The sequence below is a fragment of the Amphibalanus amphitrite genome, unplaced genomic scaffold (genome assembly GCF_019059575.1).
Source record: "Amphibalanus amphitrite isolate SeventyFive unplaced genomic scaffold, NRLGWU_Aamphi_draft 000137F_arrow, whole genome shotgun sequence".
NCBI classification, from domain to species: domain Eukaryota; kingdom Metazoa; phylum Arthropoda; class Thecostraca; order Balanomorpha; family Balanidae; genus Amphibalanus; species Amphibalanus amphitrite.
Window position 1 is genome coordinate 837,161 of NW_024881632.1, and position 27,553 is coordinate 864,713.

General features: G+C 50.0%; 1 protein-coding gene across 1 annotated transcript; it reads left to right on the plus strand.

Annotated features, from left to right (window-relative positions):
* Positions 1 to 26,960, plus strand: LOC122382318 (transmembrane protein 117-like). Its single transcript, XM_043367494.1, has 10 exons — positions 1 to 676; positions 11,720 to 11,802; positions 12,078 to 12,188; positions 16,053 to 16,192; positions 19,865 to 20,121; positions 20,736 to 20,897; positions 21,321 to 21,425; positions 25,026 to 25,148; positions 25,455 to 25,588; positions 26,764 to 26,960. The coding sequence occupies exons 1-10, from the start codon at positions 244 to 246 to the stop codon at positions 26,914 to 26,916; spliced, it is 1,701 nt and encodes a 566-aa protein (XP_043223429.1). The 5' UTR covers positions 1 to 243; the 3' UTR covers positions 26,917 to 26,960.
* Positions 26,961 to 27,553: the final 593 nt, after the last annotated feature.

Consider the following 27,553-nt stretch of genomic DNA (forward strand, 5'->3'; position numbering starts at 1 on the left):
GCAGAGACGGGGCCGTCCGTGTCCCTGCAGCGGCTCCAGGGCGTCATAGACGGCCTCCTGGCCGCCAGCGACGCGGCCCGGCCGGCCGGCGACAGCTCCACCAGCAACGGCACGGCCGGCACCACCGTCACCAGCTCGGGCGGCACCACCGGCACCACCGGCACCACCGGCACCACGTCCGTCACCGCCTCCAGCTCGGCCGCCGGCGCCGGCGACGACTTCTGGCGCGCCGTCACGCCGCAAATGTCCTACATCGACGCCAGCACGCGCTCGTCGCTGAACCAGGAGCAGGAGAGCCGGGCGGGCAGCGCGCGCCGTCTGAACGCGGACAGCACGGGCAGCCTGCAGCTGGCCGAGACGACCGTGTCGGTGGCGCGCCGCAGTCCGGGCGCCGACACCACCGTGGTCAGGACCCGAGTGAAACGACTCAGCTTCGGCGACGTGACCGAGGAGTCGCGCAACTTTTACACGCCCGAGGTGGAGACGGAAACGGGCGGCTTCCGGTCTCGCGAGGAGCGCGGCTCGCTGGACGCTCTCTCATCGTACTCGCTGTATATGGACAAAGATCTGCGCTACTATTTCCAGCACCCGTACATCCGACTCATTGTGGCTTACTTTGTGATCTTCTGTAATTTTCTACTGTTCGCCGAGGACCCCGTGTCCCACAGCCATGCAGGTGAGTGGTTGCTGGTGCGGTAGAGAGGTGCTGTGTGTGTTTGTGTGTGAGGGGGACTGGTAGCGCCCTTTTTCGGGGCCAGAGGACCTCCCTGCCGCACGTGCGATGCACCTGTTGCCGGCCGTGCTGTGAGAGTTGTGGCGCGGTGCCAGGTATTAAAGGGACCCTCCCACCTTAACATTAGTTTTGAGTTGAGATAGCCAAGTTTGCGGCCAGGCTCAGAAACCACCATTTATCCTGGTCGCAACCCCCGCAGCTTTATGGTGTTCAAGAAATTTCTTCCCTTTACTTGCAGGGTGGGACCAGCGTGGTCCCTATCTCTTAACCATTACGGGAATCTGATGACGTCATCAGGCTTTCGAACGTCCGTTAAATGTTTGACTAAAACGTTTTGTAGTACGCGGTGGTATATGCTGCTTTGCGCGCAACAAATGCCGCACTTTCAAATAAAGTCGCTAGGAACAGCGGAGATCCCAAAAAGTAAACAAAACTAAAAGTCTAATATCTTGAAAACCGGTGAATATTTTTCGATGAAATTTGGTAGATATTCGTTTTTGCTCTTTCTGAACCGAGCGACATCACTTTCATGCCAATTCATTAACTTTTTTGAAGGTGGGAGGGTCCCTTTAAGGGATTATCGGCTGGGGAGGGCGAATCCATAACTCAGGCCGGGAGACGGAATGCTTTTTACTGGTATTTCATAGCTTTTTTGTGTGTAAAGAACGTAAGACATAGTGTTTGGAATAATGCAAGGAAACGGAATAGAAGTGCTTCGCAGCTGTGGCTTCAAAAACATTAATAAGTGCCCCGAACAAATGCAAAGTTAAGCAATCTCATTGCTCTGCAGCAGCTGCCATGTCATCTCGCAGAGCTTTTGATTTTGCTGCCTAGCTGCCGTTTCCTTATTGAGAGAATAAAATCGACGAAATTCAGTCGATATGTACCAGTAAAACGCCTTTTGGGCGAAGAACGAGCAAGCGAGATAGTGAGCCCAGCACGTGCGCAAGGGCGAGAGGGTACTTCCAACGGGCTTGTGCAAAGCACCCTTCTAACCGGTCGCTAGCGGTGTGCCAAATTTGAACGCAATTGGCCCAGCCGTTCCTGAAATCTGGAAGCGGCATTCTGCACGTGCGCACGTGCAAGCGGGGTCCAAAGTGACTTTTGGACGGCACCCTATACTAACTGGTCCCCAACCGTGTACCAAATTTGAGCGTAATCGGCCCAGCCGTTCTCGAGATCTGGGAGCGCCCCCTGCACGTGCGCCCGTGCAGTAGCACCCCAATTTGTTTGTTTTGTTGGGTTAGGCCCTTTCGGTCGACAAGACCATTGCAGAGCCGGAAGGATGATAGGAATTAGGGGGAGACATTGGTCTGGGCAGGCACCCTAGTGAGTCGCCGGGGCTGAGCCCGTCCAGAGGACAGGCCACCCAGCCCCAAGGCACTCACTGCACCCGGCTACGGGGTGCGCTCCCTCAGGAGCAGCGGTGCCGCTCCAAGGGAGCAGCCCGCATGAGATAAAGTTGCCTGTCCAGCCCGGAGAGGGGTTGCGGCTTGGAGGAGAAGGATTTCAGTATCCTGAGGATAGAAGCACGGATAGGTGTGAGCACCCCAACCTTAACACATGCAGATGAATTATCTGATGGAGACCTGTGTACCGAGTTTCAATTCAATCGGCCCAACCGTTGTGCCGTTATTGAGGTTGCAATTTTGGGGGTTCTTAAAAAATGTTCAACTTTACCACGCGCCACGTGCGGTGGTTGGCAAGAATGCATGGTGGCCATCACACCACAGAACTTTTACGTCCAAGTGACATTCAGTAAAGAAGGCCGCTTGTCAATCGGATGTCCTGTTCCTAAGATATTAGCTTTTGAAGAGCGTCCCCACGAGCGTCAGGATTTTCCCTTAATTCAGTATTAACTCTCAATACAGACGAAAAATAAAACCAGTATAACGCCTTTTGGGGCGACTAACGGAGCGAGCGAGAGAGTGAGCCTTGCACGTGCGAAATTTCGACGGGGTACCTCCAGCTGACTTGTGCACGGCACCCTACTAACCGGTCTCTAGCGATGTGCCAAATTTGAGCACAATCGGCCCAGCCGTTCTCGAGATCTGGAAGCGGCACCCTGCACGTGCGCACGTGCAAAATGGGTCCCAACTGACTTTTGCACGGCACCCTCGGGAATACGGCACCCTCGGGCACATGCCTCGGGAATAGTCCAATACTTGGTAGAAGGAATGAAGCTACCCTACAAAAATTACCGCGTGTAAATCGGTCAAGTGGTTGCTGAGATATAAGCGTCGCAGAATCGTGACCACGGCCGGCCGGCCGGCCGGCCGCTCATACTCAGAAATTTCCGTTAATCTAAGGAAAGACTACGCTCGCTTCGCTCGCTCCGTAACGAAGCCAACATCGAACTTGGCTTACGTGTAAACTGCATACCAATTTCATTCATAAAACATTGCCATTCTGACATCGATGTGTTTAAATGAGCTAAAAGGGCAAAGAAAAGGATATGAAGATCTTTGAACATGTTTCACGAATTATGTTTATAATACATGTATGTGCTAGTAATACTTACATTTTATAAAAACGTACTTAATGATCTCATAGCAACTAATTGTCCTTTCTGGCATTTATGTAGATAAAAGTTCCATGTTCGTTGTTTACTGTCGCGATTTCACTTTCATGCTACATTTTCTCCTTTCTTTTTCCACATCTGTTGCTGCAAAAACATTTGTTTTGTTGAAGCATATTAACTTATGCGTTACTCAATCGTGATTTACTATTTACTACCGAGACTATTGTTACTATTTACGCGCTCATACTAAAACTCATTCGAACACCCATAAAACCACTTAAATCGTCACTAGCCGTTCTCACGACGGCCATCTGGTACACATTTGGTGCAAATTTGGTGCAGATTAGGTGCAGATTTGGTCAAATTAGGTTCAGTGTATCTCTTAGTAGCTATCAGCTAGGGTTGCGCTAATTGCTTATATGCCTGCTTTGTCATATAATCAGAGAGTATCATCGATTAAAACACTGAAATAAATTCATAAAATGAAGGTGTTTGCTGTAAAAGAGATTAGGTGCAGATTTGGCCAAATTAGGTTCATTCGCCCGATAGCCCGTCGTGAAAACGGCTACTGTGTATTTATTGTATAATGTGCAGCGTGGGCGCATGTGTATCGTATGACTATCAAAGTGAACGATCTGGGATGACATTACATAGTTGCCGCCTACAAAATATGTGGCTCGAATGTTGGACTGTAATAACACGGCTCTCAACACTGCTTGCGGTAAAATGCATACATAAGGGAATGCCGCATTGTATCGCTGATAATGGTAAAATGTGTGTCGCGTGTTATTCTTTTGCACTTACACTTACGGCAGAGAAGTACGGTATGTACTATAGCGACATTAATTGGCATTGTTACTATCAAAATGGCTAACGATCGCCGGAAAACGCTCTATGAAATATCCATCACATTTTAATGGACAAATTGGAATAGAAGCCTTTTCAAGTCACCCTTTCTATGTAGCGCTCTTATGTGCTGAGCTAAGATGCCTTATGGGATCCTTTTGGTCATTGCGGCGCTCATTCGCTCTAAATATAGGGGCCGGTATTCTGGCAGACTTTCTTTCCTTAGCTAACAACATAGAAGATAGCGAGGCTGAGGAAGAGTGATATGCTCCACCCTTCGAACAGGATCGGGATAAATGCTACTTCCGAGCAAACTGAAAAAGTATCTCGCATTGACTGGCAAGATAAGCGTATCAACAGCACCTTACCCCTTCATAAATCGAGGACAAGCAACTTAACCCTGTTCAATGAGGAACACTGACAAACACGGCGACAATTTTCAAAGTTGTCGTGCCGATGCGTCTTCTCTCCCACTCTCGCTCTCCTAACCAGGCCGCCTAGCCTATCACACTGGTCAGTCGCCCATCACGTGGAGACCGCCCTAAATCTGACCACGCGCCCACGGAGCGGTCCCTGAGGGGTGCCTGAGGACCCTGACCACCCGGCGGCCACCTGACCCCTGCACCCCGCCTCTGAGCGAACGGCACATCACATCGCTCAGCGCCGAGTGACGGGGCCCGGAGGCCGGAGGAAGTGCGTCCGAGGTGCTGGTCAGGAAATGCCGATAGGTGGTCACCCCGTGAGCGAGCGGAGTGGCGAGTGGAGACGATGTGCTCGATCTCCAGGCGACACTTACCTTGCTCTGGACTTTCATAGTGATAGGGTGGATGCTTTGCGCATCTGGAAAAAGCCCAATCCTATAATATGTTATTTGTTACACACTTTACAATCAACATCAACATATGGAATAAGGAAACGGGAGCTGCATTTTAAGCGATCAAAATATGGTTTAATAAGAAAAAAATATCATGATAGGTCATTCGCACTGCACATTTTTATGGATTAGGACATATTAAGCTATAAGAATAAAAGCTAATGAGGCTTTATGGATGTCCATCAACTAATGTTAGTATGGCTAATCACTGTATGCCAATAATTAATAATCATAAGCACGTAAAAGAGCGCACCATTTCGTATTAATATCAAGAACCAATCACTGCATTATGAATTTCTGAAATAAGTAGGGGAAGTTGGGGGAACGCCGAATACTTTTTTTCTGACGCCCGTAGCACGCAAGGTAGACAACATAAGCTATTCTTGTTGGCGTCATTCGAGAGGCCAGTCTTTTGCCTTTCAAACATACCAGGCGCATTTGATGAATTCGCATACCGTTAAGCGCACAAACTAAAAATATCAAAGAAGTGACTTTTTCGGCGTTGCCCCGGACTGCGGGGAAAGCCGAAAATGGGAGAAATGATCTACGGGGAATGCCGACATTGATGTTTTGCCACTTTATCTCAAACTTTATCCAGAATTTATCAAAGCTGACACGCGTTTTAAGAGCTTGAGGACGCTTGGTGCACACTGGAAGTTATAATTGTGTGATATAATAAGAAAATGCCAGGTAAATAATTCCTTATAGGTAACAGGCCGTTGTGTCGGTTGAAAGTGTAATTTGTGTGACTAAAAATTCGCGTTGCTATTCTACAACAGTAAAGTCCACGTAGCGTGCTTTAACTTGCGTAATTGCACGTTTTCGGCATTACCCCAGCCAGCCATACTTTCATTTGCAGGCCCATAACTTTTCAACGTGCCGTATAAATTTCAAATAGGCAGCACACTTATGCAAAGACATGCTGAAGATTACTTGACCGAATTGGCCAGACAAACGGTAGCATAATGAGTAAGAAATGCAGCTTCAAAGGCGCATGTAGTACAAGGAACGCGTACCTTGAAAACGCTCTTGGCGCCCTCACAGCCAAAGTATTCCGAATGACGACTCGTAACAAACATGCGATAATTGTAGTCACTTAAGCTTCAGAGCATCACTGACAGGTGGCATCCATGTCTTACGGTTTTCGAAATATCTCGAATTTCGGCTTTGCCCCAACTCCGGCATTGCCCCAACTTCCCCTAATCCAAAAAAGAGAAATGAGAGAATCGAATTGCGATAAGTAATTGCATGGGCAAGGCTTCTTTCAACGCCATCGCAACTATATATCACAGAAATGGCTCCGGCTGGCCTTTGAGCACCAGACTGCTGCAACTTTGGCCATTCATTCATAGGACTATGATTTCATCCATCACATTCATCCGGAAATTTTCATAACTTCGCCTCAGGGAAGGGCGGCCTTATTGTGTGGGGTCGGCGGCTGTAACCATTCGTCTGGCCCCGCCCACCGAGCCCGGTCGGCTCCGGCGCCGTCTCCGCCGGCGGCAGTGTCGCTGGCGGCCGACCGAGCCGCCGCCGCCCTAATCGAGCGGAATCCGGCCCGCAACACTGCCGATCCGCCGGCTCAAAGGACCGACGGCGGCGGCTGTTTCGCCGACAGTGGCCGCTGTCATTTCCGGTCAGCAGAACGCGCCTCGCAGGCGGGCGGTCGCAGTTGTCGGCGGCCGGCCGGGTTCTCAGAAGATGAAACCGAACTCAGTCAGCGACGAGTGACGGCCGCACACTGAAAGGGAGAGTGAGCCCAGAGGAAGAGGGAGGGAGCCGCTTTCAGCGCCCGTCACCATAGCTGAATGCACGGGTGGATGATTATCGCAAAATATCTGGCGGCGGAGTGAGCAAGAAATGGCGCTGGATATAGCCTGGGCATCGTCCGAACTGACATTCATTTCATATTTGACGCCAGAGGAGAGGATTCATGGAATAATCTTCCTCTTCCTGCTTGGCTCAAACTGCAGAGAAAGGGCTTTCGTGGAAACAGATAAAGCTACAGAAGAAACCAACTGTACTAATTTGCACGATTTTGACTAGATAAGTGAAATTTTTTTAAATATAAAGGTACTGTATTATAGAAAGCCTTCGTAAACGCGTTTCGAATATATCATGAAAACAAAAATAAAAATTTCGAATATATCATCAAAAATAACAAAAATAGGTGACATGATTAAGGGAGGAACTGAAGGACAGCGAAGGGCGAACAGCATAGTCTACCAAATTCCTTGTGGGGGCTGCCCAAAAGTATATATCGGTGAAACTTACAGAGGGCTTAAGGCTGAAACAGACTCTCCGCGTTCAGGAAATCGCATGCGAGAGCCTATTCAAATACATTATAATTCTTCTCGCATCAATCGCTTGCGGGAGGTGCGTGCGATTGATGCGAGCGTGCTTCCATGTATTTGAATAGGCTCTCGCATGCGATTTCCTGACTGCGGAAAGAGTCTGTTTCAGGCATTAAAACCAGAGTAACTGAACACAAGCGTGATTTGATAAATCATAATTTGTCTAACTCAATTACGTTACATGCCGAAACAGAGGGTCACCTACCTAAGTGGGATAAGGCCAGTGCGGTGAAATCAGGTCTGAAGAGATCGCACAGAAAAATTCTTGAGTCGGCATTAATTCAAAGTGTGTCATGTACGAACCATAAGGGGGGCTTTTACACCTTAGGAGGGGCGATTTGCGGTCTTGCATTCCAGAAGTATATAAAAACATTCTACCCGTGATAATGTGAGAAAAATTGCAGAGTGTGTGTATTTGCGATGTGTTGTGAACTTGTGTACCATTTTCTTTTTGTATTATGGGAAGCTAGCACTGAAGATGATATATTCGAAACGCGTTTGCGAAGGCTTTCTATAATACAGTACCTTTATATTTAAAAAAGTTTCACTTATCTAGTCATACATGTCACAATGAACGTTCAACATTTGCACGATTTATTGATGAATAACTGACTGAGGTCAGGCGAAACAGCCCCTGTGGCCGTCGTAGAAAGCACCTACCCTTCAGTTAGAGTTCGAGTCTAACTACAGAAGAAAAAGACGCCATTGGTTATCTATTTACCCTTACCGAAACTTGAAGGTAACCTACTGTTTGTTCGTCTACTCATCTGCTATCGGCTCGTTCAATAGTTTATTCTCCACCCTTCTGTTCTCCTGTTCTCAATCCGTCTGATCGTCTGTTTGAGTCGGTTGGTCGTTAGTTGTTTTATTTTTCTCCGTCTGTTTCTCGTCCATTTGATCGTCTCTTATCTGTATGTCAGTTCATAACCCGCGCGGGGCTGGGGTCTCCAGCCGAACGCGCGGGGCTGGGGGGGGGGGGTAAATTTTACCCCCCTGTTATCTCCCGAACTAATGGTCCGATTTGGAAAATTCAAACGCCAATCGAAAGCTCTCATCACGAACTACTAAAAACATGTACTTAATTTAAAGTTTGAGGTCAAGGTCAAGGTCAGGTCAAGGGTACAAATTGCAAGTTTCTACAGTATCGGCCTTGCACCGTAGTTGCCGAAGAATGGAGTCATGGACTGAGACTGATCGCCCAAAACGTGTTCTTAGGCTACCAAGACAATATTCGTTGCATACAATATCATTCAGAGGTCAAGGTCAAGGTCAGGTCAGGTCAGGTCAGGTCACCAAAAAACAAAATATAGAAAAGGGCATGTGCGACACATGTTTTATGGGTCATTTTACTTATAGAATTCAATAGGCACACTCAATAAGTGATATGGACCACCTCTGGATGAATTTCAGGTCGAGGTCAGGTCAAGGTCAGGTCAAGTGAGGTCAAATTTTGAAGTTGGTCGTTAAGGCCTAAAAAGGTGTCTATCTGATGCAGTTTTTCACGGCGAATCGAATGATGCTAATTTTGTTTCCGTACGAGGTCTAAAACTTCCAAAAAAGTCATTTTTCAAAAAATTTGTGTGTCGTGACGTCATAAAATTTTGAATAACTCCCACATTTTTGAACCGATTCTTCTAAAATTTGGTATGTAGGTGCACATAGACCACTTCTCTGACATATATTCCGGTTTTTTCGATAGACTCAAAATTTTGGATTTTATAATGATTTTCCCAAAAAAGTCAGTTTTTTTGAGAAAAAAATTAGGCCAAAATCCAAAATTTTCAAAAAACCGAGATAGCCCTTTGATAGACAAAGTAGAATCACGTATAACCTTTTTTTGTTACGTCTTGATTCCTTTAAAAATGAAGATGTTAGCGGCGTTTGAACTTTTGCCGTTTTTGAGGCGAAAATGGCGAACATGACGTCACTAAAAGGTCAATTTCTCAAAAATTTTCCGACGGATTTCGCTCAAATTTTCAGGGAACGTGTCAAATTGATGTAAGAAAAGGTACTAAAAGTTTGGCGGCGCTGCGCGCCGCCGTTTTTGAGATATCGCAAAAATTCGCGAGGGGAGGTAAAATTTACCCCCCCCCCAGCCCCGCGCGGGATAATACGTCTGCCGTTTCCTCGTCTAGTGGCCGTCCATCTGTCATTTGTTTGTCTCACTGCATAAGAGTGCGTCCGGTTCCGACCGACGGAACCGCTGCCAGTACGGGTGTCTCTATCAGACGACGGCGGCTCGGCGGTCTGACCATCCTCGGTCCATGTGACCGCCGCGGCACACTGTTGCGCCGCGTCAGCCCGCCGCCGTCTGAGCTGACTGTCCGCGGCGGAGGGCCCCTCCGCCGCGGTGCGCCGACATGGGCCAGAGTTCATAATGTCCAGGGATTACATAGTCATTGAAAGTGACGTCATTATGTAAAAACACGGAACCAGCTCAATGCAAAGCAGTGCAGTGCCGAAGGCAATGCCTTAGGAGAGATTACAGGCAATAGTAAATCAAATATTTTTAGGTTAAGTGGTTATGTATCTGGCTTCAGGCCGAAGGCCTGAAGCCTGATGCATAACCACTTAACCTAAAAATATTTGATTTACTATTGCTTGCAATCTATTCATGCGAGAAACTATTTCCTTATCCCCGGTAGGCAAACATCATTACCTTAGGTTAGGTTAGGTTAGGTTAGGTTAGGTTAGGTTAGGTTAGGTTAGGTTAGGTTAGGTTAGGTTTGGTTTGGTTGACTGTGTAATCCCTGGACACTATGAACTCTGGCCAATTCAAGGCACTGGCCATTTTGAACACTGGACACATCGTGCCCTGGACATTATGAACCCTGGCCATTTCGAACACTGGACACATCGTGCCCTGGACATTATGAACCCTGGCCATTTCGAGCACTGGACACATCGTGCCCTGGACATTATGAACCCTGGCCTCTTTGAATTTACCCTATCTGCAGCCAGTTGGCCACATTTGGACCATGCAAACCCTGGACAATATGAACACTGGCCAATTCAAGGCACTGGCCATTTCGAGCACTGGACACATCGTACCCTGGACATTATGAACCCTGGCCTAAATAATACGCACCCGATTGGAACTAAGACCAGACCAATAGAGACCTCGGATCGAGCGAGTCTTCATTATCGGTGGAATGTTACTGGCTGGCGCTGGTTAGGTCGGCAGCAGTCGTAACTGACCCACGGTCGTCAGGTCGATGGCACTCGCCGCGGGTCAGACGGGAGCATCTATCCCAATCAGTTGACGGTTCCGGCTGAAACATTCAGCGGCGCTGCGGCTGACCCACCAGCGTTGGCGCCAATTTTTCGCGCGGTCAGCGCCGCTAACGATGCCGGTCGAAGCGCGCGCCCGCCGGCGCCTCGGCGTGCCAGACCGGTCGAAGCGCGCGGGCGGGTTCAATAGATCTCCGATCGTCTAACCTGACCCGTCGCCGCCGCCGCCGTCCCGACACTGGGCAGGGTGTTTGTGTGCGTGCAGCGCGCGGCTGATGCAGGCACGCCGTCGACGGTGACTATTTTTGTGAGCTGTCAAAACTGGGCCGGGTCGGGCGCTGTCGGCTATTTCGAGCACCGACGGAAACTGGGGCTGTGTCGGCTGTCAGAGTTTTGCAGAGCTGGTCAGTCACTGTCAGTGGACGATGTCAGCTTTCAGAACGCTGCAGAGCTGGTAAATGTCTAGAAAGTGGGTATATGCGGGGGGGGGGAGCAGTGACCACTGACAGGCTGCATGTGAGAGTTGTGTGTTGTCCATTGACAGTTCGGTGCCACATTGAAAGTTTTGTGCTGTCCGAGGGTTTGGCAGCTAGGTGACAAATTGGCAGTTTGTGATAGATAACAGTAGTTTGTTGTCCAGTGTCCACTGACACTACCTCTAATTGCAGGTCCCCTATGTCTATAAACTGAGAAAACAAGACCCATATTGCTTGTTCATTTAATCGTTTTTTTCCAACACAACACCATAACTTTATGAGGCATGTCACTTCAGGCCAAAAGCAAAATGTTCGATTTCTGTCTTGCATTTGGACCGTTGACATTATCACAAAACATTAGCCAATTAAATTACGAGACCATAAAGATGATGACAGTGATTATGAAAAAATATAGAAATAGCATATCGGAAGCAGATGACGACTAGCATGTCGTGAATATTGTTACATTACATCATGCGTAAATCTGCATCTGTTTCAGGACACGTCTTTGTCATCGATTTTCAAATTTATTCTCTACTATCTCTACCATACTGCGTGGTTCAAGTGACATGATAGCTAGAAATAGCAATTGAACTTATTGAATTGATCCGAATGAAACAAAGGTAACCAGACATGGAACTGATTGTAAGACAACGCTGATCCCTGACGTCTTTGTTGTTTCAGAATCGGAGATTCCTGTGGTAGGGAATGTGTTCAGCTTTGTGGTGACCAAGTACCCGCCAGAGTGGAACTGGAAACTTGGAAAGGTAATCACCGTATGCAATGATGGCACTGTTGTTGTACTCACAAACATTTTTTAAATGTGAGTAACCAATAGATTTTGCCATTAACCGATGCAAACACTCTCGGGCTGGATAAATGTGTCATTTTATAAATAGTGCTTATCGTAGAAAACTGCATTGCATTTTAACTAGTTATGAGATTTCATGAATAAGGAAGGGCTTAAGCAAATAAATCTGAATTACATGTTACTTAATGTATCTATGGTTTGATAATGCATATTTCCGACTTGCTTTTGCAGGTGTTGATATGGGTATTGGCCATTTTATGTGGCATGCTGATCGGGAAAAACTTCATTCACCACATCGTGCTTCGACAATGGACCCGGCTAAAAATGTTCCGAGACGAGCAGGTGAGGAAGCGTAAAAAAAATATGGAGAGATAACATCAATTGAAGCGAGGCAGTATGTTGTATTGCGTTTGGTTTATTTGTGTGAAAAGTATTGTTACTGTTGTATCTACGGAACGTATTATATCTAAGATTACCACCTAAAACCAGGGGTGTCGTTTTCCGAAAATGATTGGTAGGGCCCAAAGGCGGCGGCCGGACATATGTGACGGGGATTACAAGGTAGGGTACCCCCAAATCTGTCTTTTTCATCGGATTTCGGACACTTATTTTTTTCGCCTTGGTCATTGACACGACAAACCAAAATATAAAAAAAATGCGAAGTCTGAGTCCTTACCGAGCCCCATGCACAAAACGTGCACTGTGCAGTTATACAGGCAATAGTGTCGGAGGGATATACGTCATACTGAAAGAGGCCCACGCCGACGGCTGTGCTGAAAGGGGCCAGGAACGGCTTTGATGACCCGCCCCAAGCCGAATGAAAAAGACGGCTGCGGGGCTTTGAAGACCCACGCAAATTGCAGGATTCGACAACTAACGAGGTCTCGAGACTCTCGAGACACCACGATAGTTGGAAAGACCTGCTTGCCAAATTAAAAGGATGACAGTACGAGCCGGCGTTCAGCAAGTTACATGCCCGACCATGAAGAAGCAGAGATACAGCATCGATTATTAGAACAAAAAGCTCATTTATTCAAATAACCACCGCTAAGACAAACACATTTCGCGCAGCGCTTCGGGAGAGCCCTCAAGGTCTCCATAATCAAATGGGTTTTGGACCCATCTCACGTCCAAGACGGCTGCTTTCGTCTCCCTGCAGTCAGCGAAGTTGCCACTGCTAATTTCCTTATGTTGGGGAAGAGGTGTCAACCAGAGAGTGCAGGGTGCAGAGAATAAAGAAGAAGCGCCAACAACTCGAAGCCACATTTATCGCTTCACTGATCGTCACCCCGCGCATGTACGCAGGACGCAGGTGCGTGATCGTGGATCAGGTGCACACTTTATGTCAGCTTTCCTATAGCCTCTCCTCGATGTATATCGAATGGACGCACATCATCAATTGTGCGAATGTGCGCCCCTGTTTTAGAAAGTTGACAAGCAGAGCCCCGCAGGCATCCCAAAATGCAACCACTATCGCCTTGCCGACTAACTTCAACTCGTAAACTCATTTGGTGGCCGTTACTCGGTGTGCTTCCACTTGCGCAACTCGGCACGGTGTCTCTTAGTGTCAACGTGTGACACCCTCAATTCATTAACGGTAACAAGTTGTTCAATGACATCTTCTAGATCTTCGATAAAGGGGCTAAAACTCCGCGCTAAGCCTCCTTTCGAGCTAGCCTTTTCTCTGCAGAGTCAGCAAACGGGGGAAACATCTTTCAGAGATCTTAAACATACTAAGACGCTGATGAATTTCTTTGAGGAACCCGATAGACACCTCCGCTTCTACACTGCGTGCTTCTAGACAAGAGCATTTGTCATTTTCAACAAAAAGTGCTCATTTTTCATATTTCCTTGAGTCATAGATAACATGATAGATTCCAGTGGCGTATCCAGGGGGGGGGGGCAGGGGGCACGTGCCCCTCCTATCGGGTCAAGGGGGACCTTCGGGTCCCTGCGGCGCCAATCGGCCGCTGAGGGTCCACGCTAGTCATATTTCGCCTCAAAGGGACCCCACAGCGGCTCGTCAGAGCATCTCATGGGCCCCTAAGTGGCGTATTAAGATCTCCGTAAGTGCCCCACGCCGGCTTCTTAGAGCCCTTGTCACCAGTTAGGGCCTTAAGAGGCCGCCAAGGGGCCCTTACCAGCCTGCCCTTCACGATCTCTGAGAATCTCTTGCTGGCTTCTGAGGGCCCATCGGTGGCCTCTGAGGGCCCTTACTGGCCTATTAGGAGCCGGCTCTACGAGCCGCATGCCCGCCTGTGATGGTCCAACACCAATTCTCTTAGGGCCACAATAACTGTGAGGACCCTCACCGGCGCCTCTGATAGCCCACGCCGGCGTTTCTGAGGCCCCTTCTCCCCCAATTCTGAGGGTCTTCATCAGAGGCTCCTAACTACTAAGGCTCTACACCAGCGACTCTGACGGCTCCACTGAGTCCACACTGGTGACTCGGAGGGTCCCAATGGCTTTTGAGAATACTATTCAGGTCTAAAGGGACCACTCGGCGCTCCTGAAGGCACCACCGACCTCTCGAGGTCCCCTTGTCGGCCTAGGCCCGCACCAGCACTCAGCTCAGCAGCTCTCAGGGTCCCACGCATATCTGTGATGGCCATAAACCAGTGTATCTGAGGGCCCCGAAACGGCGCCTGTGCAGGTCCCACTCCGGCGCCTCTGAAAGCCCCATGCACGCATGTGCATCTGACGGACACCCACCGGTGACTTTGGCGTGGCCCACACCGGCAATTCTGAGGATCCCACCGGAGTCTGAGAGTACCGTGCCTTTCTCTAAGGACCCCACTGAACTTCTGAAGGTGCTGCCGGCCTCTGAGGACCCCTTGCCGGCCTGAGGAGTGAGGACCCCTTGCCTTTCCCTAAGAACCCCCTGCCGGCTTGCGAAGGGTTCGCGTCAGCAGCTCCTGCGGCCCACAGGCTACACACATCTGTGACGACTGTTACACTGTACATATATGCTTATTTTCTTATCGGTTTATTTTGATTTTTTACCAACTGATAAGTGACAAAATATTGGTAGGGCTCAGCGAACATTGGTAGGGCCCAAATAAACATTGGTAGTGCTCGGGCCCTACCAGGCCTATACAAAACGACGCCCCTGCCTAAAACAGAGAGCTTGTTGAAACGGATCGTTGAACACAAAACATTCAGCGCAGTTTCACAGAGCCGGCGGAACTCCCCTGCCCGCGACCCTGGTGAGGCATTCTGTCTGTACGGTGGCGGGTGTTCCACTCCCCCGTACCGCCCCCTTCCCCTCCTTTCCGTATGAGCGCCGCGACCACAAATGGTGCGCCCGTGTATCTGTAATGGATCCCGGCACAAAAAAGACGGCATTGTCTGAACGAGCGGAAAAGCCGGCGAAATTCAGAGGAAAGGGCCCATGACCATGACCCACCAAAACAGCTACGGAAAAAAACGTGACGATCCTGGTGTACAATATATTAATTGCATTCAAGATTGGTAAATGTGTAATAAAAAACTTGTTGAGCTATCATGTTTTGATTGGAATTAATATAGTGAAACGATGCTTCTAAGACACGCATATCGCCATGACTTGTAACATTTGACATAACGTAACGAGGTAAGGTTGTAGGTAGAACGAAAGGAAAGACGCTTAGCGTATTCGTGTTGCTGAGCCTTCTCCAGTATCAGCCACGGCACAGCTCCCTGACGACGAGCGGGCAGACACGCCGCAGACGAGCTCTGTGGGCTGGAGGGTAGGCTGTGCCGGATGGCTCCGTGTGCTGCGGCACAGCCTACCGAGCCAGTCACGGGCGGCCTCAAACGCGCATGATCGCTGAACACTGAGGCACGGGGAAAGCAGCGCAAGAGACATTTGGCTGACTAAAAAAGTGCAGCTGGACAGGCCACTTCTTGTTTAGTGTTTCATCATGTCATAAAGCTAACTAAGTCCATGAAAAAAATCACAAACGTGCTTAGTCTACGAAAACATACACAAGCTTTCTTGTTCATTCTTTATTCTTTTGATTCATGAACATTACTGCATGCTTAGCGCATAAGTCGGGCCTGGGCTTCATGCTACATTCATTAAGATAATCAATAACTCCCTTTTCATAACTAATTAAGGTATGTGCTAAGCATTCATACTTGAGCCCGTTTTCAATGCCCGTTTTCTGTCCTTTCCCCGTTGGGGTGTTCGTTCTAACCTAACGGCTGCTGTTCTTGTGTTCGCAGGGCTCGTGGATGGTGATGTTTCTGACTGTGATTGTGTCGCTGTATATATTTTCACACGTTTACAACTTCATTCTTCTGCTGGGCTACGTCAACTATGAAGATTACCATGTCAACAGCTGCATGTACATCACAAACGCCAGGTAACCGAGGGGGAATCTAATGAGAATCAATGCATTTCTGGAAACAGAACCGTAATTAACTTTAGATAACCGTAATTAGCTTTAGATCACGTCAATATAGACCGTGCCTCAGGTTATAAGAAAATACGTTGCATTTAGCATTGTATTCAGCATTCGGCAAAAATGACGTCACAATGACCATTACCCTATTATAGTGGAATGGGGACGATATTCAATGATATTTTGTCTTTGTGTGTCCGGTGCGTGACTTACTGAACTAGCCGCTTGTCCGGCTACTGGGCAATACTGGGGAAAAGAGTCTTATCTCAATATCCGCGGCGGAAAGCTACTCTTCTCCATCCTAGCTGTGCGCTGGGCGTTTTGAGCGGTATTCGGGCCGGCTTTTCTGAGGTGAACGATGGCGAGGGCGGAGCAATATTAGGTTTGCTCGGCCGATCACGTGCCAGATATCCATACATCAGCATATCGACATCATTCCAGTCCATCTATCGCGGCTCGGAAACGAACTTTTCTACGCTGCAATCAAATGCACACAATGCCCATTACACATATCCCGTGAGTTTGGAATTTGCCGCTGATGTTGAACGTCATCATTTGTTACCGCCAACACTCGAAAACAAAACGAATTGCGGGAGGGAATCTCGGCAGCCATTCACCTTTCACGCTCGGGTGAGCAAATAATCACATCGCTCAGCGGCACTGCGTGGAGCAGTTTGTCTGGGAAGACCGAACACTACACGGAGCACGCACTGCCGACCGGACGGCGGAAGGTGGGCGGTGGACATTAGACGTTGAACGGTGGACGGTGGACAGTTCGGGCGGTGGACGGTGGACGGTGGACGTTGGACGGCGGTCGGTGGGCGGTGGTCGGTGGACGGACGGTGGGCGATGGACGGTGGACGGTGGACGGCGGTCAGCGGGTGCTTTCAGCAGTCGGCGGTCGGCGGATGGCCCTCACCTTTCGGACCGTGTCGGCCGAACTCCCGGGGGACTCAGTACACATCCAGCTCTGCTCCTGCGCTCTGCCTGCGGGCGGGCCGGGCAGAGGGAGGGGAGAGCACTCGCCGCCGCCGGCGCCGGCCCGCCGTCAGAGAACGGGGTCATTGATTGCCGCCCCTGGCATTGGACATCCGCCGGCGGTTGCAGAGTGGCCGCCGCCGCCCGCCGAGCGCCAGGTGAACGGGGCTAAACACGGCGTCCGACGGAGCCGCCGGGGGCGGACGGACCACCGCCGGGGGCAGACGACCCGCCGCCGGGGGCAGACGACCTGCCGCCGGCCGAGCTCGGCAGCCGTCTGCGGCCTACCCGCTAACGTAACAACGCAGACAGGCAGTGGCATTCTTATGGATGATATCGAGATCCAGCGGGTAATATAACCAGTAAAACGTCTTTTGGGCGAAGAACGAGCGAGCGAGATAGTGAGCCCTGCACGTGCAGAAGGGCGAGAGGGTACTTCCAACGGGCTTGTGCAAAGCACCCTTCTAACCGGTCGCTAGCAGTGTACCAAATTTGAACGCAATTGGCCCAGCCGTTCCTGAGATCTGGAAGCGGCATTCTGCACGTGCGCACGTGCAAACGGGGTCCAAAATGACTTTTGCACGGCACCTTACTAACCGGTCCCCAACCGTGTACCAAATTTGAGCGCAATCGGCCCAGCCGTTCTCGAGATCTGGAAACGCCCCCTGCACGTGCACACGTGCAGTAGCACCCTAACCGCAACACATGGGAATGCATTGCCTGGTGGGTGCCTACCTGTATGCCAAGTTTCAGCGAAATCGCCCCAGTAATTACCGAGTTACTGAAATGGGAACAAATTTGGCACCTCTTATTGTTGTATTTTGCACGTGCAGTGGGGGTCACTCACATAGATGAAGAGTATCCGACCTTTGGTAGAAGGGATGCAGCTACCCTATAAAAATGACCGCAAGACGATCGCTCAAGCCGCTGCTGAGATATGGGCCTCTCAAAATCATTACTTTTGCAAAACTGCTTGAACACCCTTGACTTTTCACGTGGCACGTGCCACGGCGGTCACTGAGATGTATCAAAAGTAGTCAATTACGGGGTAGAAGGGATGGGGCTACCCAGCAAAAAAGACCGCAGGCCAATCGGTCTAGCGGTTGCTGAGATATAAGCCTCTCAAAAGCGTTACAGGCCGGGCCGGGCCGGGCCGGGCCGGGCCGCTCATACTGAGATTTTCCGTTATATTGAAAAGACTTCGCTTCGCTCGCTGCGCTCGCTCGCTCGTAACCAGAAATATTTGGATGTACGGTGCTACTTCAATAACTCCAATTACAGACCGGCACATCATTATATTGTAACGAAGGAATGTAATCATCGCTCCAATCGGGCATGATGACATCATTACATCACCATTACAAACAGTCGAGCCAGAGGGGCGACCAATGTCGGTGGAACCGCCGAGCAGCTCCGTCACCATACGACATGTCGCAGACAATGCGTGCTGACGGGAGGCGGCTATCGTACGACAATCGGCCCGGGTCAGAACACGGTTGGGGTCTGGTGGAGAGACACACCTCAGACGGGATGGATGGGCCAGTCATTCACTGGAGCACTGGAGATCGGGTGAAGAGGGAACTGTGTTTGCAACAATCGTTTACAATGCAAAAGGAGGCAGTCGGTTCCGATAATTCTGAAAAGCAGAGAAGGTCTTCCAGCACATCAGTTGAATTTATCGCTGCCGCTTACTATTTACACAGGAATCTCAGCAGTCTTCGAGAGACAGGCAAGGGACGATGGGCAGTATGGAGCACTGCGAGATCGGAAGGAGCTGTCCGGAACGAATTTCATTTAGTATGCTAAGCGGCCGCAGCCAGCGACCTGCGACAGTTGGCCCCAGTCCACCGTTCACCAGCCATTGGCACCACAAGCCGACACCATGGTGCGCCAGAGTCGCCGGCGCCGCGTCAGATTGCGTGACCCGAGCAGCTAATCAGGCGGCCGACAAGTCGCGCCCTGATGAGTCCCGATCACGAGCTCATTGGCGACAAACCGCCGGCAGAGCTGCCAGTGTCTGCGGCCGCCAGTGACGCGCGGCTGGAGCCTGACCCAAGCTGGCGGCAGAGCTGCTAGTTTACTGCCGACGGCCGACGACCCCACCGTCAAATCGACAGCCGACTCAGAGCCGCGGAATTAGCGCGGCTGATAGCTGTTCAAAGTGCTACGAACGAGCCGAGCCGCTGGTTTCATGAAGGAAATTGACCCGCGTTCAGGTTGTTATCCTGGTTTATTGCCCTTTCGATAGTCTATTTTGTTCATGCTGCAGCTCGCTCATGGCATCAAAACTCAAGCACATAAAAGAGCAAAGCAGCATTAGAGCTTATCAATCATAGAATCGATCAAAGCCATCAAATCGATTCCGCGAAGATCCGTCCTTACCATTGTCGCCACTCGCCAGCCATTTCCCGTTTATCTGCGATTATCATTCTAACTACCGCAATGGACGTGTGTGGCCTCTCTGAACTCTTTTCTCGTTCTGGCATCTCTCTGCTGCCCTCCTCTCTGCCCCCAGCCTGATAAAGGCTGGAGAAGTGCAGAGTCCCCTCTGACAGCACTCTTCACCCCTCCCTCTCCACCCTCAGCTTGATGAAGGCTGGAGAAGTGCAGAGTCCCCTCTGACAGCTCTCTGTACCCCTCCCTCTCCGCCCTCAGCCTGATGAAGGCGGCGGCATGCGGCACCTGGCTGGGCGACCTGATCACCGCGCTCATGGTCACCGATATGATGCTCCAGGACGACCTGTACCCGCACTGGGCCAACCGGGTGCGCGTGTTCTGGCGGCGGCACACGGTGGCGCGCATCCTCCTCTTCTGGGTGGGCAGCATCGTGGCCACGGTGCTGGTGGTGACGCTGATCGTCAGCGACCTCATCAGCTGGGACAAACTCAACCGCGGCTTCGTGGCCACCACAGGTCAGTGGGGCGGCGCCAGCCACGGGACAAACTCAACCGGGGCTTCGTGGCCACCACAGGTCAGTGGGGCGGCGCCAGCCATGGGACAAACTCAACCGGGGCTTCGTGGCCACCACAGGTCAGTGGGGCGGTACAGCAGCTGGGACAAACTCAACAGGGGACAGTGGGACGGTACCATCAGCTGGGACGAACTCAACAGGGGACAGTGGGATAGGACCATCAACTGGAACAAACTCACCAGGGCAGAAATGATCATGTCTTCCATCTGTCCTTGGGTAAACCGTAATGCAATGTAACTATGTAGTAGGTAATTGTAAGTCAGGAAACGTCAGAGTGAAATCCAGTTGGGCTCATAGTAATGCATATTGTTAACAAACGACCCCCTAGGCGTCGTATATCACGACGCTAGGCTAGCTGCCCCAGGTCCAACTACTTTAAGAATCAAATAATCAAATGATATAAATAATCAAAAGTACGAATACGTTCCCAGGTCATGTAACCCACCGAGTCGCATGGGTTTTGGTTTGGTAAGCGGCTCGCATCAAGTCTGAGTGTTGCCGGTGGTCGAACGCAGTGCTGTTTTACAGACACGAGACACCCTCGACCTGTTTCAGAGCTGTCCCGCGGCTTCTTGGCGTCATTCATCCTGGTGAGCGACCTGATCATCGTGATGCAGGACTGGGACTTTCCGCACTTCACGACCACGCTGAACGTGAACCTGCCGGGTTTCTCGGTCAGCACGCTGCAGTGGAAGTACGCCAAGCTCTCCTTCACGGGTGAGCCACGAAGTGCGGCCGTCCGCGGGGGGCGACAGGTCAGACCTCTGGGACGATTAATAACGTATGGAGGAATGTGTGAGACAGACTGGAATTCCGCCCGGCGTAGGAGGGACAGTGAGATATGCATTACTGAACATTAGGAACATGAGGCAAGAGTCGGTATCACGTTTCTATTGTAAACATTAATTATTTGAAGTTGTTAGGTTACCGAAGACCAGACAGTCTTTATATAAACAATGAACCAAATGTCTTGAACCATAAATACAATAAAGGTCATCATGAAGTCAGTATTGTCGAATTTTAAAGGCAATCGTTTATCGTTTGATGCTAATCTTTTAATGAGAATTGAGAATGAATGACAACTAAAGAACTTAACGGCTCATTTTGATAAAGCTTTTTATTGATATGGATGCTTTTCAGGAAAATGGTTCAACTATGGCATTATCTTCATGGTGATGATTCTTGACCTCAACATGTGGAAGAACCAGTTCTTCTACGTACCCAGGAATTACGGCCAATACACAGGTATGTGCGACAAAATGCATATCATCACAGATGAAATACTACTTTCAGATGATTAAAACAAGGTGAAAACTCTGCCTGACCTGATCTTGACCGTGAGCCGGCTGAGTTCGTCGAGAGCTGTTGGGGTTGACGGCATCCCTATCACTGCTGTCAGGAGCTGTCTCCCTGCAGTCGGTCCGCTCATCCTTCACCTCATCAATTCCTCCATATCCACCAGCACCTTCCCCGACGCATGGAAAGTTGCCATTGTTACCCCCATCCTTAACCCGCGCGGGGCTGGGGGGGTAAATTTTACCCCCCCCCCCCTCGCGAATTCTTGCAATATCTCAAAAACGGCGGCGCGCAGCGCCGCCAAACTTTCAGTACCTTTTCTTACATCAATTTGACACGTTCCCTGAAAATTTAAGCGAAATCCATCGGAAATTTTTTTGAGAAATTGACGTTTTAGTGACGTCATGTTCGCCATTTTCGCCTCAAAAACGGTAAAAGTTCAAACGCCGCTAACATCTTCATTTTTAAAGGAATCAAGACGTAACAAAAAGGACATACGTAATTCTACTTTGTCTATCAAATGGCTATCTCGGTTTTTTGAAAATTTTGGATTTTGGCCCAAATTTTTTCAAAAAACTGACTTTTTTGGGAAAATAGCTACACAATCCAAAATTTTGAGTGTGTCGAAAAAACCGGAATATATGTCAGAGAAGTGGTCTATGTGCACCTACATACCAAGTTTTAGAAGAATCGGTTCAAAAATGTGGGAGTTATTCAAAATTGTATGACGTCACGACATACACAAATTTTGAAAAATGACTTTTTTGGAAGTTCTAGACCTCGTACGGAAACAAAAATAGCACCATTCGATTCGCCGTGAAAACCTGCATCAGATAGACACCTTTTTAGGCCTTAACAACCAACTTCAAAATTTGACCTCACTTCACCTGACCTTGACCTGACCTCGACCTGAAATTCATCCAGAGGTGGTCCATATCACTTATTGAGTGTGCCTATTGAATTCTATGAGTAAAATGACCCATAAAACATGTGTTGCACATGCCCTTTTCTATATTTTGTTTTTGGTGACCTGACCTGACCTGACCTGACCTGACCTTGACCTTGACCTCTGACTGATATTGTATGCAACGAATATTGTCTTGGTAGCCTAAGAACACGTCTTGGTAGCCTAAGAACACGTTTTGGGCGATCAGTCTCAGTCCATGACTCCATTCTTCGGCAACTACGGTGCAAGGCCGATACTGTAGAAACTTGCAATTTGTACCCTTGACCTGACCTTGACCTTGACCTCAAACTTAAAATTAAGTACATGTTTTTAGTTGTTCGTGATGAGATCTTTCGATTGGCGTTTGAATTTTCCAAATCGGACCATTAGTTCGGGATATAACAGGGGGGGGGGGGTAAAATTTACCCCCCCCCAGCCCCGCGCGTTCGGCTGGAGACCCCAGCCCCGCGCGGGTTAAGTCCGGTGACCCCAACCAGCCAGGCAACTACCATCCTATTTCCATCCTCCCAGCGCTTTCCAAAATCCTTGAAAAGGTTGTGTGTTCCCAGCTCACTTCCTACCTCGTCACTATCCACATCCTTTCCCCATCCCAATATGCCTATCGCCCATCCCACTCCACTGAAGATGCCATACTCGACATTGTCGAATGGGCGGCTCGCAGGATCGATGACGGTGACGTCGCGGCGGTAACGTCAATCGACCTGAGCAAGGCGTTCGACAGTGTCGATCACTCGGTGCTTCTGAACAAGCTCGAGTGGTATGGCATCTCATCCCACTGGTTCAGCAGCTACCTCTCCGGCCGTTTCCAACTTGTCCGCTCCTCGACGGCACTCCCACTCTCCCACGGCGTCCCCCAGGGGTTCATCGTGGGTCCCATCCTCTTCCTCACCTTCGTCAACGACCTAACCTGTTTCCTCCCCCATGGCCGCCTCATATCCTACGCGGACGACACCCAAATCCTGGACTCAGCACCCTCCAATCCCACTGACATCCAAGTGCTGAAGTCCCGGGCCGAGGAGAACATCCAGCACCTCCAGCACTGGTTCAGCTTGAATAGTTTGAAAATGAATGGGGAGAAGAGAAGACCTGTTTCACCCTTTTCGGCACGCAAAATTCAGTTGATAGAGTTGAAGACTTCGCCATTAACGTAAATGATGTAACTATACGGCCAACAAAACATATCAAAGTGCTCGGCGTTCTCCTCGACCAAACCATGAGCTGGGAGCCACACATATCCTCCATCATCCGCCGGTGCAACGCAATCCTCATATCATTATTCAAAATTCGTCATCACCTATCCCCAGACATCCTTAAAATCCTTGTCCAAACCCATGTCTTCCCCCACCTCCAGTACTGCTCGTCAGTCTGGGGTGGTGCCTCCAAATCCCGCCTGGACCGACTGCAGAAGGTCATACATTTTGCCGCACGACTGGTCTCTGGTCTCCGTAAATTTGACCGCATCACCCCCGCTCTCGGCGCGCTCGGCTGGCCCAACATTGGGGAAGTGATCGCGCGCAGGGACGCAGTGAATGTGCATCGCGCCCTGTATGCCGCTGGTGCCCCTGACTCGCTACGGGCAATGTTTCGCCCACGAGCCGTCGTCTCAGAGAGGGCCACGCGTGCCACCGCTGCGGGCTCGGCGGTGATCGACTTGCCCCGAGTCCGCCTGGCGGTGGCTCGGCGGCAGTCCCCGTACAGAGCCGCGGCGGCTTGGAACGGGCTGCCGCGAGAGGTGACAGGGACCGCCTCCAGGGCACAGCTGATGCGGTTCTTCCGATAGAGATATGTCGCCACCTGAGTGTTTTTTTTTAGTACTATTGTACATTTTGTGTGTCTTTATACTATGATGATTTTTATGACTTAGGTACTCTCATATTGCTTGTATTGACTGGGCCGTAATAGCCACCTGTGGATCAGCCCTAATAAACGATTTACGATTTACGATTTATGAAAACTTATCACTCCACCACAAGACCCTTTCGTCACCTCTTGCACTTTGCACAATTTAAATGCTACGCTATTTTGCTCTTTTGGTTTGAGCCCCTTCGTCCTGATAAGACCACTTCAATTTTCATGACACTAGAATAACACGATAGGAGTTGGCATTGTGCTGAGATAGCCACCAGTTGGTGAGCCGTTACTGAACGGAAAAATCGAAAGCACGGTGGTCAGGAGGGTGCCAACGGTCGTGCCGGGGCCAGTTTGCATCATAGGGGCTCCTTTACTTTATCCCTGCCGTCGAACCGGGCGTCCCTCCAGAGGTTGAAGAACGAACATGGAGGGAGAATGAACATGGAGGGAATGGGCGCATTAAGCCGGACGAGGGCCCCAAGATACAGGGGTTTGATGTCATAAGTTGGTCCACCGGTTCCGATGTGTATGCCCCGGTTGCTTGCTCGTTGATCTTCAGAAGAAAATGTAGATGTAGCAATAATAACTAGCTCACCGTTCCGTTTGCGAGGAGTATCTTCAGGATTTATACTTTGTCTTCATTTCACATCTCTGAGCACACATTGGCCACTAGCAGTCCCCAGAGCAATACCACAAGATTGGAAACCTGATAGGTTTGTCACCTTCCACAGACCAGCACCACAAGATCCATACGGTGATGGACCAATCTATCCTTCTGACGGGAAACCTGACGCTGTGGACCTACAACGCTCGCAACGTTACCGACAATAGCACCGATCAGGTGTACCGGCTGGGTGAGTACCCACTACCCAGTACTGACTACCCAGTACCCATTAGCCAGTACTAAGTACCTACCACGTACTGACCAGAAGTATCAACCAGACGTACCGGATCAGTGAAAGCAAAATGGCAAAGTTCTGTTTTTAGCTATTCAAAGATGTCGCGTCACTACCAACCAATGCACGATGTCAGCACTCATTGGCTGTAGAATCTCGTTTCTCGTGATTAAATCGATGACAATGTCCCGTCCACTGACGGCACATATAGGGCGCATTGGACGCGTGGTAACATCAGAACCTGAACCCACTGCGTGTTTGCAGTCGATATGAAGATGAACTCGAAGTACATCGGCTACTCTACCGGCGTGCGCTGCACCACGTTCATCCCCTGCGTCCTGGGCTTCATCCTCTTCATATCGCTCATCTTCGTCTACGGCAGGTTCCCGCCAAACAAGGTGAGAAACGGGCGGCATCCGCAGCATACAGCAGCGCGGCGTGGAACCGCCTGTCGCCGGCTGTCACCGGCTCTGTAACCCGCGCCGAGTTTCTGCGCCGGCTGTCGAACTAGTCGAGGGTCTGGCTTGTCCGACTTTGGACCGTGTTTTTATATACCTATCTCTTGATTGTGATTTACTGTGATATTGACTGTGTCATGTTTTTATCTATGTACTCTGACTCGGACTAAATATTAAGCCACTATGTGGAAATGTCCTCAATACACCGAACTTGAACTTGAAGAAATAGTTAGCCAGTTGGTCGGACTAAAAAGGCACTAATAAAATAGAATAGTTATACTAGGTACAAAATGAAAAGAAAAAATTAGCAGACATTGAGCAACTGTGCCTAAATAGGTATTTCTGACAACTTGGCGTAACCAAACTGTTTTTGTTTTGTTTCGCGATAAAAATAGGAAAAGGACGTTTTTAAAATGTGGTGCAAGTACAAATTGAAAAAGAAACGAAAAGAAGCATCCAAGCACGGACCACTGCGTTTATAAACATGCGTTAGAGAACGCTCTGTTGGGATAAATATTGACTAAACTTAAATTCCCAAATATGTCGTTAATCAAAATGATTTTTTACACGGACTAGTCATTTTCAAAAACTGATAAAAAGCATTTTCAACAAATATGTTTCTGCTACGTCGTATTCATTTCTCGTTTGGAGTCAATAGAGAGTCGCTCAGAAGTTCAGAACGGCAATGCCATCCTGACTCGGTGACCGGGCAGCTCTGCCGCAGTCGTGGCGGCACAACACAGCAGTTCAAATGCTCTCTAATTATGCCCGCGGGAGCAGTGAGCGCTAATGGGCCTAAACTCGGTCCGATATGCCATAACGGCACAGAGGGGAAGCCGTGCTTCCTATCTGACCCGGCTTTATAGCCAGCGCCGTGCTTTACAGCCTTGTTTATAAACGGCTGGGCGAGGCTACGATAGATGGCAAAACGGATGCCTAGATAAGATATAATAAAAACATAAAAATAACTATATCTGTGCTGTTAGAACACACTGCTGCATATCTGACAAAAAGGTGCTGTAACCTAAAAAAGTGGTCCTCATTCAGACAGAGCCCTGCCCCTCCCCCGACCTCTCTGACCTCGCTGACCGCGTGTGACCCGGCCCCTCCCCCAGGACGGCACGTACGGGGGTCGTCTGAAGAAGCGGCGCCGCTCGTCGTGGCGGCGCGAGCGGAACACGCGCCGTCAGCAGGCGTCACCGATGCCCAACACGTCCTCCTCTGACCAGGAGGAGGTGGTGGTGGCCGAGGGATCCACGGTCAGCTAGCCGGCCGCCGCGCCGCACCCGGGGCCCTCCCGGCCGCACTCGGCCTCAGGCCGGCCGCAGCGCCGCACCCGGGGCCCTCCCGGCCGCAGTCGGCCTCAGGCCGGCCGCAGCGCCGCACCGCGGGGCCCGCCCGGCCGCAGTCGGCCTAAGGCCGGCCGGCCAGCCGCCGCCCGGCCCGCCCGCACGATGGGAGCAACGTTTAACACGCATATTGCGTTGTTGTATTCGAGACCAAGTCATCAATACAATATGTTTGCTATTATTTTTGCCGAAATGTTCATGATATATGTCACGATCCTGACCCACCCCACTCGTAAGGCCTAAAATGCGTTATGGCCCAACTATGTAGAGAATTCTGGTGGAAGTGCAAGATGTAGAAGTGCAAGCCACCTGCTGTTGTGTAACGCATCTGAGCAATCACTGTTGCAGCGGTGCTTTACGCAGTTATATTGCATTCGGAGAGACTGTGAGTGTGCGTCGCCTACTGTCGCTGTGCAGCGCCTATCGAAACTGTGCAGTGCCTGATGTTGTCTCTTAAACCGTACAAGCCTTCTCCGATTATCTCGATGTGTCGCGCTCTTCGCGCGCCCGGCGCGGCGGCCGAGGGGTCTCTCGGTGGGCTGAGGGGCGGCTGCGG

Excerpts from the sequence above, each read along its gene's own strand:
- LOC122382318 (XM_043367494.1), top strand. The coding sequence starts at position 244 with ATGTCCTACATCGACGCCAGCACGCGCTCGTCGCTGAACCAGGAGCAG. Across the intron at positions 20,122-20,735 it reads CGGCTTCGTGGCCACCACAG|AGCTGTCCCGCGGCTTCTTG; the intron begins GTCAGTGGGGCG and ends GACCTGTTTCAG. Across the intron at positions 25,589-26,763 it reads GCAGGTTCCCGCCAAACAAG|GACGGCACGTACGGGGGTCG; the intron begins GTGAGAAACGGG and ends CCCCTCCCCCAG.